The sequence below is a fragment of the Setaria viridis genome, chromosome 7 (genome assembly GCF_005286985.2).
Source record: "Setaria viridis chromosome 7, Setaria_viridis_v4.0, whole genome shotgun sequence".
NCBI classification, from domain to species: Eukaryota; Viridiplantae; Streptophyta; class Magnoliopsida; order Poales; family Poaceae; genus Setaria; species Setaria viridis.
In genome coordinates this window covers 12,283,090-12,297,074 of record NC_048269.2, presented here as the reverse complement: position 1 = coordinate 12,297,074, position 13,985 = coordinate 12,283,090, and the positions used below count along the sequence as shown (strand labels likewise).

The 13,985-nt window shown below is 41.5% G+C and overlaps 1 protein-coding gene across 2 annotated transcripts; it reads right to left on the bottom strand.

The window, feature by feature from the left end:
• Positions 1–2,515: 2,515 nt before the first annotated feature.
• Positions 2,516–10,482, bottom strand: LOC117864326 (uncharacterized). 2 transcript variants are annotated; one of them, XM_034748378.2, is made up of 13 exons: positions 10,172–10,482; positions 9,522–9,566; positions 9,379–9,427; positions 9,177–9,225; positions 8,746–8,816; positions 6,847–6,905; positions 6,651–6,749; positions 5,857–5,914; positions 5,396–5,532; positions 5,260–5,316; positions 3,399–3,496; positions 2,958–3,148; positions 2,516–2,853 (listed from the first exon to the last, which is right to left on the bottom strand). In XM_034748378.2, exons 1-13 carry the CDS (start codon positions 10,211–10,213, stop codon positions 2,783–2,785), a joined length of 1,026 nt encoding a protein of 341 aa, XP_034604269.1. In that variant the 5' UTR covers positions 10,214–10,482; the 3' UTR covers positions 2,516–2,782. The 2 variants fall into 2 exon arrangements, with proteins under 2 accessions (XP_034604269.1, XP_034604271.1); XM_034748380.2 differs by lacking the exons at positions 8,746–8,816; positions 9,177–9,225; positions 9,379–9,427; positions 9,522–9,566; positions 10,172–10,482 and adding an exon at positions 8,343–8,696.
• Positions 10,483–13,985: the final 3,503 nt, after the last annotated feature.

Here is a 13,985-nt window from a genome sequence, read left to right as displayed (position 1 = left end):
GTGGGCTTGGGGTGCATGCCCGACAAGCCCCCGAGTACTTTGTAGTCGTGCGCCACAGTCTTGGGCACTGCGGGCACTATCCGAGTAGTTCGTCGTAGAGGTTGCGGACCGAAGTGCTCGAGTACTGTCGCGCGGCTGGAAGGTACTCTTCCTGTTCCTTCGAGTTGTTTCTGTTCCGAGAATTTTTATATGTTAGTGCGATGTCAATCGCACTCCATATGGAGTAGCCCCCGAGCCTTAGGTTGAGTTGAAGAGTCAGGCTTAGGGTCAATCCAGCTTTTGTCTGTTTTACCCTTGGAAATCTTGAAAAAGAAAAAACTGACCATCGGGTACGGTACCTACAGCCTCCGAGCACTTAGGCGATCTCTGTCGTTGAAGTGGTCAACAATCCGTTGAAAAGAGTAGTCGTTGGGTGTTTAAGGCAATTAATCCACTTAAAATCCATCCGTTGCATAACTGACTCTTGGAATCCGGAGGTGGCGGAGATAAAACTGGAGGGCCCCCTTTCGGTTAGGTTTACCCCCTGCAGTAATCATATCTGTTTTTCTTCCTCCCTTGCACCTCTGCTTCACGTTTGCGCCATCGCAATTGCCAAGTGCCACCACCGCCATTGTTCCCCCTTGAGAGAGATCTGAGAGTGAGTGCCTTTTGCTGAGGTTGACATCGGCAAATGCGCACCAAGAAGATGGACAAGAAACCCGAGAAGATCCAGGGCAAGGCTCCGGCGGCGGGCAAGGTGAAGTCTAAGAAAGGGAAGGAACTGGTGCTGCCGGTGCCGAAGGTGGGGCCGACGAATCAGACTGCGCCACCGCCGCTTGGAGTGACATGGCAGCATTCGATGATGAAGGAGGAGGCCGTGCAAGCACTAGTCGATGCCAAGCTTCTGCAGCCAAAGGAAATACTCGAGTGGCGCCCAGCATTTCCAAATGCGTGGCAATTTGAGGAACATCCAGGCGAGACAGTGATGCTCGCACACTTTGTGGAGAGGGGGTTGGCAGTGCCCACCTCCGACTTCTTTAGAGGTATCCTCGAGTACTATAAGCTTCAACTTGTTCATTTGAACTCCAATGGTGTACTGCATATGTCCATTTTCGTACACCTCTGCGAAGTTTATTTGGGATTTCCTCCGAGTCTCGAGTTGTTTAGGAAGTTGTTCCGCTGTAAGCCGCAGCCAAGTGCACAAAGGACAGAAGTCTTTGGAGGCGCCGGGTTCCAACTTAGGAACTCGGGCGCATATATTGAGTATAACCTGACTGACTCCCATGGGGAGTGGAAGAAAAGGTGGTTCTACATCGGGAACCATGATCCTCGCTTGCCTGTGGTGATTGGTCACACGCCCAAGCATGCAGAAAACTGGGTGAGCGAACCCGAAGACACCCCAGAACTTGACCACTTGATGCAGCAGATTACCGAGTTGAAGGCACTCGGTCTTACTAGGATCAATGTGGCGGCCAGTTTTCTGAAGAGAAGAGTCCAGCCTCTTCAGAAACGTGCTCACTCGGGGAGTGAGTACACAGGTCTTAATGATCCATCGCGTATGTCCGATGAGGATATAACCAATGATGATGTAGAGGCGCTGCTGGCTAAGTTCTTCAGGAACTATCAGGGAGTACCAGTGATCCCTGCCACTCTTCGGCAGTATGATGCCTGATACGAGCCAAAAGTGGTATGTTCTAACGCTTGACTTGTATTTTTTGACTTGTTGTGATATTTGTTTTAATATCGACTTGTTGTCTTGTAGTCTCGAGTTCTTGCCGGCTACTTAGCGCAGTCGGAAGAAGAGGAGACTGTTGTCGAGGAGTCGGAGGATGAGCCCTCTCCTCCTGTGAAGAAACGCATAGTAGTCCACAAAATGTCTGCGGCTAAGTCTGCTTCAGCCCCTGAGAAGTCTTGGGATACCAAGGTATGTAGTCGTGTACTCAATTGTAGCTGATAAAGTTGAGCTTGCAATCATTGCAACTACTTTGTCTTGTTCAAAAAGGCTGTTGATACGGCACTTGAATCTGATACCATCTGTAACAACCTTAGGCCGCCGGTGATCACCGGGACGTGCCAATCACAGGAGGGACACAGAATAGATGGTGGAAGGTCGGACAAGAAACCTGACGCCCAGATACAGGGTGTTGGCCTATATATGCTCAGCTACCGACGCTGACCTCTGGGACCCACTTACGTGACATAAGCTAGTAAAGCATGACACGTTACAATTTAAACACCTACGATCGAACATGTTAAACATCTTCCGACTTCCGGCTTCTTACGCCTGGCCGTCTGTTACACTACCCTGTTCTCGTCGGGCAATCGTTCTCCGCTGCCCGGTCACTGCCCTGTTCTCGTCAGGCAATCGTTCTCCACTGCCCACTCGTAGACCTAATGGTGTCTGCGGTGACAGAAGTGCTTTACGTGTTTGTGAGGTAGAGGACGTTGCTGTTGTCAACTTCTTGTGAAAATTCAAAACTAGCATAGTCTCGTTTAAAATTTTGCAGTCTCAAGTTACGCATGTTTCATAGACGTATGCATCTGTGAGAACAATTGATAAAATTGTATGTTGACTACAATATCTGCTTTTATAGCAGCTGGAATATTTTGAGCGGTCGAAGGAGCAAACGTGTATGTTTCTTCAAAAAAAAAAAACAGGAGCAAACGCGTATGCCTTCCTTCCACCCAAATCGCAATCCAGCAACTAGAGCCTATACTTTTACAAGATTCCAAACATCTTCAACACCAGTTCCATGTTTGTAGTCTGAAATCCTTAATTTCATTAGCATCCCCTACGCATGATTCAGTCACTGTCCTGAGAGGTGAGAATCCTCTTGAGAGCATGGGGTAGGTCCAGCACAATGTCCGCGTAAGCTGAAACACAGAACAGGGAGGGAGGAAACAGATCAGAACAAAGTTCCGCACAAACCTGTGGGTATATTGTACGGCAAGGTGAAGACAAGGGGCAGCATAGGGACCTTCTGGTAGACACAATGTCTTGAGTGCTTCCTCAGCGTATGAAAGGTGAAATGGTACCGGCTGTGCAGCTGACGCACTGCTGCTTCGTGTGGATATTCTCTTGGACGAGCGAAGTGGCCAAGCCAAGACCCTTGCCTGACTCGGCAGGGTCAGAAGTAGATCTGAATATCGGATACTGACTGTAATCTTGCTGCTCAAACATTTGATATTTCAGTCTCTAGAAGAGGTAAAACATGCAGCTTACTATGCAAAAGCCAAGGGCCAATAAAAAATAAGGGTAACAACTTGCATGTTTAAAATCAGCAGGCAGCATTCAAGACGGTGCTAGCAAAAGAAAAATGAAAGACTTCTAGTTGTACATATTCTACAAAGCTGTACTCGAAACAGAACAGAACTTGACTGGTGCAAATCCTAGCATTATTAGCAGTTATTGTCCTTACCACTCAAAATCCTCCAAGACAAACTCTATCACATTGTAAGGAAGACTGTGGAACAGTTCGCCAATTTGGTTCCCATAGAGCTCCTTGATAAGCCGAACCTTGAACATGAAATAGAAAATTATAATTAACAATCTGCTGTCGAAGAAAACACATTGCAGTAGCTCTATGGCCTATCCGTCTTCAGCTCACATATGAGCCTACTAACAATCTTTACAGCCAAACTTCGAAAACAGCTGAGACCAAACGATAGAATGCGTCCTTGGCAAAAGGGAAAAAAAGGATCCATGACTCATCTATACCGTTTTCTAATACTGGAACAGAACCAAAAATCAACCAGTACGACAAATTTGTCAATTTATACATAAAGTATTACATGAGCAAAAATTGAAGATTGGTATGCTGTACAGTGGCTAAATGCACACATATATGTAGAACAAGAGCACTAAAAAATTAAGTCCAAATATAGATAAGAGTAAAATGCACCAGAAGTCCATCAACTTGTAAGGAGATGTCACTTAGGGTCTGTTTGGTAGAGCTCCATCTGATTCTGATTCTCTGAGAGAAGTGATTCTATGGTTGAAAGTGATCCTCTTTGATTCTTTAGCATAAACTCTTAAAATTAGGATGGAGAATCACTTCACAGAATCAGGAGAAGCTACTTTTTTCAGCTCCCAGCCTCTAAGTTCATTTCAGAGAATCGCTTCACAGAATTGGTAGAGAATCACTTCCCTCTAAAAAAACTGTTTGGCAGAGCTCCTGCTGGATTCAGCAGAGCAGCAGAGAATCAGCTCTGGGAGCTCTGCCAAACGCACCCTTAGGTCCACAAACTCCAAAAGTGCATTTTTGGGTCCATAAACTTGTTAAGTCGTTCCCCCAAGTCCATACACCTCCACATGCGCATCTAGCGCTGACTGGGCATCTTCTCTCTCATCCCTCTCATCTTCCTCTCTCTCCCTCTAGCATTTCATCAAACATGTCGACGGCGGTGGCGGCACGGAGCTCTTCATCTGCTTCTCCATGAAGCATATGCCCATGTGGAAGATGAGAGGGATCAGAGAGAAGATGCGCAGTCAGCGTGCCATGTCAGCACTAGATGCCCATGTGGAGGGCTATGGACCTGCTGTGAACGACTTAACAAGTTTATGGACCCAAAAATACACTTTCAGAGTTCATGGACCTATGTGACATCTCCTTACAAGTTATGGAGAACAAAGATCTGATATAGTTACTCATTTTCTGAAAATAAAACTGCAATGAGCACAGCTCCTGCCATGTGCTGTTGCCCAGCCAATGTTTGCACAAGACACTAGCCAAGAGGGTTCAGCTTATGCAACGATGAACAAACAAGTGGTAGAGTTATTTCAACCGTTTTCATTAGAGTTTTTGCAACACAAAGTTAACAGATCATCTGTGGTGATATCTTTAATGGTGGTTTTTTCATAATTACAAAGCTTTTGACTTTATACAGAGCAAATTTATATGAAAATAAGAATACGAGATATGAAGGTCTTGTTCGGCCAGAGTAGAGCATGGAAATATAATTAGTAAAAATCAGTATGAAACAACTTCTGCATGACAAATAGAAAATATTACCACCTGGAGTTATACACAAAAACATATTAAATATTTCTATTCAGTTGAACAACATGGAGACAGCTCAGCTGAACAGACCGTATGCATTATGCCTCACCTAGACTAGATCAATTGTTTAAAAGATAGAGTGCAAGTCATTACTGTAGCAGAGGCGGACAATACTTTTGTTATGTAATTTCTAGCATTACACAATAGAAGATAAGGAAATCTGAATATTAAATTATACATAAGTTACATGTGGGACTGACTCCTAATAGCTGATACTGACCTGTTCTCTCCTGTCAATATAAGCCTGTAAAATTTCTTCAAGGTGATCAATAAATTTCTGCAAGGAAAAACATGTTAGCATATAGAACTTTTCACACAATTCATATGGTAAAAGCAAGCGCTGTGAGAAAACATACAATGGCATTAGATGACAGGAGATCACTTTCCAATTCGCGTATGGGCAGAAAGAAAGGTAAGGTGTGCTCAATCACAGTCATCTTTTCCAGGAATGACTTGCTTTCCAAAACACAATGAAATATTTCACAAGGCTCACCTGCAAAATAGAATTCTTAATATTTGTACAGAATTATGAGAGTCATTCTCTTTTTTTAGTTCGATTTGTTCGCACTAGTAAATGGTTCCTCCTATTTGAAACTGTTTAATATGCATAATGTTTCTGTTGTACATAGCAAGCAGTTATGGTTATGGAAATCCCAGTGTATAATTCTGTACAAATAGTTTTAAACTATAGCATAATATTTTGCACTATGCACATGTGGTATTCTGAATGATTCTCGTAATTCTGTACACAAATAAAAAAATCGAACTAAAAATTATTCTCTAAAAAAACCAAACTAAAAATATAAAGGGTAATCACCAGCAAAGAATGTCTCATACTGTATGCCAATTCTCGCTCCATCCAAGCAATAGATAACCTATTAAAGAGAAGAAAAATAAGTTTCAATATGCAAAAAATAACTGACAAATTAAGGAAAATTAAATCTAGCATACCTAGTCTTTATCCATGATGACTCTCATAATAGAAAAAAATAATAGCATGATGGTGCTGCATAACATGTGTTTTACGCTAATTCATAAGGGCACCATAGCCATGTACAAGCTGGGATAATGCATAAGGCAGCTGAAAGTCCACAACACTGGTTTGACAGATAGATTGGTTGTGGTGGTAACCAGTATAGATGCTTTGTAAATTCTAGACACAGAAAGTCAGAAATAGAATTTTAACTCATGAAACACCACTACCCAGCCCAGCCAACATAATCACTGGCTAGTATATTGTGAAGATTGGTTGTGGAGGTAACCAGTATAGATGTTTTGCAAATTCTAGACTCAGAAGCAGAATTTCAACTCATGAACACCAGTACCCAGCCCAGCCAACAGAATCACCGGCTAGTATATTGTGATGACAAAGGGGTCATGTAATATGCCACTAAATCCCAATCCCAACTTAGCCATCTCTTATTTGTAGTAGAGCCAAAATTGAACAACTATCAGTACAAGAGGAAATAACAAAGGCTAACCCGAGCAAATCAACCAGGGGAGAAAACAACCCTACCAAAGGAACACAAAGCTAGATTGAAACAAGTTGATCCTGCATGCTAACCAGATACAAAGCTAGATTTTAAATCAATGGTCTAGAGAGCATGTTACCTTATTTCTAATCCTATATGTAGTCTTTGATTGAAATGGAAGATCTGCTGGAACATTTACTTGGTTAGCCATGGCCTTCCTGTCAGCCTCCATATGGACCTGGTCCACGAGATTGAGCAAACTCAACGAAAATTCAGAATTCGCAGAATGTGACAAGAAAAAGGTGAAAATTAGACTGTTGAAACACATTAAATACCTTCTCACGGATGGTAGCTAGCAAACCATCATTCCAATCATCATCATCTATTGAAATTTCTACAGAAGGCAGAAAAAGCGTGTTGGCAATTTTCCAAGAGAAAGATACAATTCAGAGCACAACAATGTGGTGCTGGTATTAGAAGTTAAATGCTACATCTAGTAAAATTCAAGTATGAGATTATGCTAGCAGTACAGAAAATTACAAGAAAAAACAGCAAACAAGCCAGGCATATTATCAGCCTATCCTACTAAACTACACTATGCATTTAATTTCTTCCGATAAAGGGCCATTTGCAATTCTGCCCCAACTTTTTCTAACTTCATGTCTGCCCTCCTTTTCAACTTTGCAATATCGCCCTTACTTTAATCAAGTCAATGCATCATTGTCCCTTGGCTTGGCAAAGAAGGGGTAATAGTGCAAAGCTGAAAAAAGGGGGACAAACATGGAGTTAGAGGTCAAGTTCAGGGAACTTATGCAATCATCCCCATCAAATTTAATTTGCGCAGAGGTCATTCCACCTGAGCTCAAAACAAGCTGATACCTGCAAGAAATGCGACAAATCTACCGTAGCATGTCCAATACTGCTGTGTTGCTAGGGCTTCCTTCCACCTATATCTTTTCAACAGTATTATTTTTCAAATCCACTTTGAAGTGTTGTAAAACTTGCCCCCAATATTATATTCAGACCCAACTTGGAGGAAGTATATATCATTAACCTAATGACAACACTGATTTGTATTCCAACATGCAGAGTTTATGATATAGACCTACAGTTCTTGATCTCTATCCCTGTGATCTACAGATCAAACACCGTAAACTCAAATATCCAAACAATCTAAAGGAAGTTATCGATTACAGCATGTTGACACAGTATGCTCAATGCATCATGCTTTCCATTTTCATCCAACAGCTTGCACGAATTCAGGTGTAGTGAAAAACTTCTCAAATAAGCTATTTAGAACAGTGGTAATGTGCCTCCCAAATCCAGGAATATTCAAAATGATATCACAGGTAGTGCGTTATTAAAATTTCTATCAGTCCGTTGAACTGCGCTGTCAGAATTTAATCAGCAATATAAGCTACAATTGCAGTGTCAGAACATGAAAGTTCAAGCTGGAAACCTGGTTAGTTCTAATTGAACAAATGTTAACCACATGATCAACAAATGCCTTTTCCAAAACTGTGCAACATTTATGTAGGTTAGCAGAAAAGACACTTCTGAGAAGTAATAACCAATTTGTTTAAAAAATATATGAATCATAGTTAATAGCTTCATCTTGCCATACGAAGTTCAAGAGAGACTACTAATTCATGTGAAATAGCATTATTAGTTCACCCATGCTTATATCCACAATCTGTGCGCATACCAATAGCATATGAACTGACAAGCTTACTTCCTAAAGAACTACTCCCTCCAGGCCATTTTGTTAGGTGCAACGATTAGAAATTCAGATACCAAGACATCGACGTTGAGTGGTGTGCTGCAGCCTAACCAGGACGAGGAGTAACTCTGCGATTTGCATGCATGCGTGGAGCGCTGCAGCCTGCACTGGCCCACCGCGCTGGCAACGTTTTGTTTATCCGAATTTGCATGCAGCGCCTATTGCTTGCCAATTAATCACTGCCTTGTCATACATCCGCCTCAATACAGTTCGCATGCATGCAAAACTCGAGTTAATAGGCCACTTTGAATTTGGTAGCAAGCAACTTAAAACACCTCGATACATCCAGCCACCTAATATATTTGACTTCTTCAAAAACAGGGACGCACCTAAGAAATGGGTCCTCCGGAGGTTTCATCTTAATATAATGATACACAGCTCTCCTATGTGTTCGAACAAAAAGGGTCCGGAGGGAGTAGATAATAAAAATCCAATGTAGCATCACAAAGTATACCTTCAGTTTGAGCAGCTCGAGCAGCCTCAAATTCTTTCTGCAGACGCTCAAAAATCAGCTTATCAGAATCCCTAGAATAGAAAATTATGTCAAATAATGGTTTCACAAAGTATCAAATTTCTCGGAACACTAAAATTTATTTTGCCTACTTTTCCTGTTCCAATTTGAGCACCATCACAAGAGGTACAACAGTTAGGAACAGATTTAGAAATACAGTTGAACTGAGGCAAAACAGCGAGGAATGAAGGAAAGGAGGAAAAGGAAACAAAAGTTATTAGCTCGCAGTTTACAGTAAGCTCTCAATTTGAACAAAGAAACAATTTTTGTAATTGTAAATTGCTAAATGGGCAAAGGACCTAAACGATTAAGTCAATAATTATCTTAAATAGTAAGCTGGTCTGCATCTAGCTATTGCAAAGTCAAAGGAGTACCGTGAAAGGCGCTCTTTCAAGTCTTCATGCCTTTTGAGGATGTTTGACACTGCAAAACAAAAGGATCAAAATACCAAGAGTTAAGACAGCACATTTTTACATGCTTTATTGCATTCCTATAGAATGACTAAACATGAGGGGTAGAATGCCCCCTTTCGTGATACTAATAATATTCTCAGGGAGAGAAAGAAAAGGTTATTACGCCTTGCCCTTGTGGTCTCAAGTTTTGCATCTTCATCCCTTGCATAAGTCTGTGGTAAATTAAAGGATAGGCAGAAGACCTCTTAACATCCCCCAGAGTATATCCATAGTAACAAGAAATCAGACAGGCAAATGATAACATACCAATTCTGATAATGACTGATGTCGCCTCCTTAGTTGCTCAACATGCTGCAAATAACAAAACATTAAGGTGCTTTTTTGTGAAAAAGAAACATTAAAGTGCTATTATGTTCAAGAACATAAACGTAACTGCAATGGGTATGAAACGACAGGTGCTCCAATGGTGGAATGACTCCCATATTTGTTTTTGTTTTACTCGCTATTGTTTAGGAATCCTTATTTGTTTTGCAAAAATGGCAGTGCAATATCAGCCTGGGAACAAGGGATCGATGACTTAACAAAATAAGACATATTAACAGTTTGTAGCCATCATCTTATTAAAAAAACGGATTGAACGGATCGATCTATCAATCAACCGTTGAATTGCTTATTTAGGAAGATCAATTTCAACTAGAACATTGAAAGGTACAATTTCCCCAATTACACAAAGCGAATTAGAACGGAAAAGGAACAGAAAAATAATTCGAGCAGCAACTATAACTAGAAGTCGATTTGTTTAGGATTTGTCAAATTTGGAAATTGACTGCCAAGCGCTTAGATTGAAGAGCTACGAGCTAACTGTCGTTCCTCGGCACCTGAATCTGTCTGTGTTCGTCGGATGTGGAGATGGATGAGCTAGGGTTCAGTGAGAAAGAACCGGTGAAAGGGCTCACCATGTGAAGATAGTCGTGAGGAGGCGAGGTGCGGGAGCCCATGAATCCCAACACGGCACCGATGCCCTATCTCCCTCGCGTGAGAAGGAACACCGTTCCCGACCACGGGCAGAGCTGGCGTTACCGTTCCTAGTCGACGCTCAACCAGCAGCTGCGGCGTTGGCCACCGGGATCCCTTAGCACAGGGGTTGGGGAGCGGTGATGGGGGCCGCAGGACGCCGGTGGTGGTGCCTTTGGCTTTGGTGTCTCTGAGCTCTGGCCGGGGAGGAGGAAGGAGAGGACCCGACCGGGTGGGCATATCGTCCATTGGTGGGCCGATACTTTGCTGGACTTGTCGGCGTCGACAGGTCTTTTTTTATTTTTATATTTTTTATTTTAGTATTTTGCAAAAATACATGGTCTAACAAAAAATTGCAAATCTAGACCTGTACCGGCGTTTGAAACAGCGGAAGGTGCAATCTACCATCATTTAAACCAGCGGTAACTTCCCTCCTCTCGGCATCTCGGCTGTACACATTTCAAAAATCATAACTAATTCATATGAACTCGGATAAAGATAAACTTTATATAAAAATTGTAGATCTCGACGAGTTCTACAACTTTGTACTTCCAACTTTTTTCATTTGGTACCATCTTAGTGCTTAAATAAAACATAAGTTTCAGATCTAAACTTTAATTTTAGATTTGAAACTTATGTTGATTATTTGACCACTAAGATGGTAACAAATGAAAACAGTTTGAACTACAAAGTTGTATATCTCATTGAGAGTTACAATTTTTATATAAAATTTATCTCTATCCGAGTTTAAATAAATTAGTTATGATTTTTTGAATATGTGCTACCTAGTTTCAGATCTAAAATTAGAATTCTAGATCTAAAACTTGTATTGATTATTTGAGTACGAAGATGACATGAAATTAAAAACATTTGAACTAAAAAAAATTTTAGATCTCGATCAGATCTACAATTTCCATATAAAGTTTATCTCCATCTAAGATTATGTGGATTAGTTATGATTTTTTGAAAGTATAGTGCTGAGTGGTGGGAAGTTACCGTTGGTTCAACTGGTGGTAGCTTGCTACAGTACACCTTATACCATTTCAAACGGTAGTAAAGGTCTAGATTTGCAATTTTTTTAGACCATATATTTTTGCAAAATAATAAAATAAAAAATAAAAAAAATAAAAAAATTTGCATGGACAACATTGAGCAAAGCGTGGGCCCAATTCAATGAATGTACAGTGGTTCAGACAGTTGTTACCTAAATTTTTTTTGCCAAAATAGGCAATTTCAACCCTCAACAACTTTTATTAGAGGCTCAAATTCGTCCCTCACTTTCAATTAAGCCAATTTAGTCCTCCAACTTCTATTTTTAATTCAACCTCATCCCTCGTCCTAGATGTCCATCCATATGGCATGCCATGTCACCTTAGGCGTGTGTTTTGCTAAGTCATTAGTGTTGGTGATATGCCCAAGCAATCATAAGAATTCAGATTAAAGGCTCAAAGGATATTGATCCATGAGTGATTAGGGTACTAATGGGCCTATAAGGTGGAAGCCCATTAGCACGCTCTATATATATGTGGGAGGAGGCTAGGGGTGCCACCACCATCTCGCCTAAACCCTAGCCGCCCCTCCCCACTCAGCCTAGACTCGAAACCCTAACCGAGCGCGTGGGGCTAGCACGGCGCACGGCATTCCATCACTGCACGTGTGGACTCCGTGGAGGCGCTGCTGCTGTTGCTACCGTGCTGATCGGCCCAGCGGTGCGAGGTTGCTACTGGGACAAGGACATGGAGATTAGTTCATGGGACGAGATCGACTACTTCCTCTGCACCGAGGCATGACTACGCTGGACCGGCTTCACTCCAACTCTTCTTTCACTGCATTGCGCGTCTAGTGGTAATGATTGATGACCCCTTTACTCGCAAGTTTCCTGGGTGATGTGGTAGATGTAATGCTAGAGTAGCCTACCCATTTTCCATCAGTGGCATCAAAGCCATCTTGCGTAGTTTTTGGTCTGAATCTTGCGCATATAGGTGATATGTGATGGTAGTAGATGTGATCTATTACGGTTAGGTTCATGTGATGGATCTTTTGTTGCACGGCTTGATTAAATCAATCGATCATAAGGGGTTGAAATGGGTTCGAGTAGATTGCATTATGTGACCATTCGTGCTCCCTCTCTGTTGTGCGCATGACTTGTTCCCACTAGCTGGAATCACCATCGGGGCTAGTCGTGTGCATAGTCAGTAGATTGAGCCAACAGATCGAGGTCATGTGTTGCGGTCTTCTCATATATACCTATCGCATTGGTCAATAGGATTGATCTAGTGAAAATTGAGACATTCTAAATGGCTCGGATTTGGGTTGATTTGATCAATTCGATGAGATTTTCATAGCGATTTCATAAATATGATCTATGTAATTCCGTGATGTTTTCAGGGCACTGCCGTTGCTATCTGCTATAGTGCTATCCTAGTCTTGTCTTGGTAGAATACGTTCAACGCTTAACTTGTTTTTGCAAGGTATGATGTGAATGGTATGGCCTCAATGTCATGTGATGATCTATGTGTAACATTTGTGTAGCCTGCATTGCTGCAAGTTAACACAACCGGGTTGAGGTTGTTCCATTATTGTATAATGACCTGCGTGTCAACTTGTGATGCTTGATCCCTCATGTAATTCATTTATCAACTATTAGATGTAGTAGCTTTACTTATTTTTCATGGAGGCTTTTCAAGCATGGTGGCAATGGTGATCACCACAAGGCAGGAAGGATGGTGCTGGAGATCATGGTGGAGCCATGACGATGGAGACCATTATGATTCCAAATGACATACTATTCACAATATGATATGATTATATGCTTGTGATGTTTATTTTTCTGTCTTACTATTCTGTTCATGCTTTGCATATGGTGGATGTTTTTGTCGTGATAGAATAGCTTCCTTTAGAAAAGTTGAGTTTTTATGCCTTTTACCAATAGTTGCACCTACAAATTTTGATTGTTGTGTGGTAGGTTTACCAAAGTAAAGTACCATCAGCTATCATTATGAATAGGGTGTGGATGTCAGACATTCACAAGCATAGTATTGGTTTACTCAGCAAAGCTATCAAAATGGTTTTGGGCTTTATGGCATGGAGTTGGGAGCCAAGGCATTGGATGCCGCCCAACAAACAAGAGTCATATAGAGATATGATTAACAAATTGTTGTTTACCTATGTCACTAAATTTCTAGCAGTGAAGCCAAAGCTCACTAGGATTTTAGTGAATATGGATCTTGGACCACTATGTGTCGTTAGAGGGAAGACGATCTCGATATAGTGGAAGTGTCTTTTATTAATTTGGTTAATAGAAGATTGGTACATAGCTTAGTGCTAAAACTTTGCATTTTTTATCCTATGTTGTAGATCATGTCTGCTAGTAACAATTCCAGTTTCAATTTGCGATCTGTGCTTGAGAAAGAAATTTTCAATGAAACTATATTGATTGGTACCGCAACCTGAGAATTGTTCTCAGGCAAGAGAAAACTGAGTATGTTCTTGAGCAACCATACCTAGATGACCCCCTACTGATGCCAATGTTGTAGCCCACAAAGCTTATTAGAAGCACTGTGATGATGCACTCAACATCAGCTGTCTCATGCTTGCTACCATGTCCCCTAACCTGCACAAGCAGTATGAGCATGTGGATGCTCACACTATGATTGAGGGGCTGCATGCAATGTTTGAGAACAAAGCTAGGGCTGAGAGGTACAACATCTCAAAGTCTTTGTTTGCGTGCAAGCTGGCGGAGGGTAGCCATGTTAG

Excerpts from the sequence above, each read along its gene's own strand:
- LOC117864326 (XM_034748378.2), bottom strand. The coding sequence starts at position 10,213 with ATGGGCTCCCGCACCTCGCCTCCTCACGACTATCTTCACATG. Across the intron at positions 5,533-5,856 it reads GTATGAGACATTCTTTGCTG|GTGAGCCTTGTGAAATATTT; the intron begins GTGATTACCCTT and ends TCTATTTTGCAG. Across the intron at positions 3,497-5,259 it reads ATATTGACAGGAGAGAACAG|GTTCGGCTTATCAAGGAGCT; the intron begins GTCAGTATCAGC and ends TTCATGTTCAAG.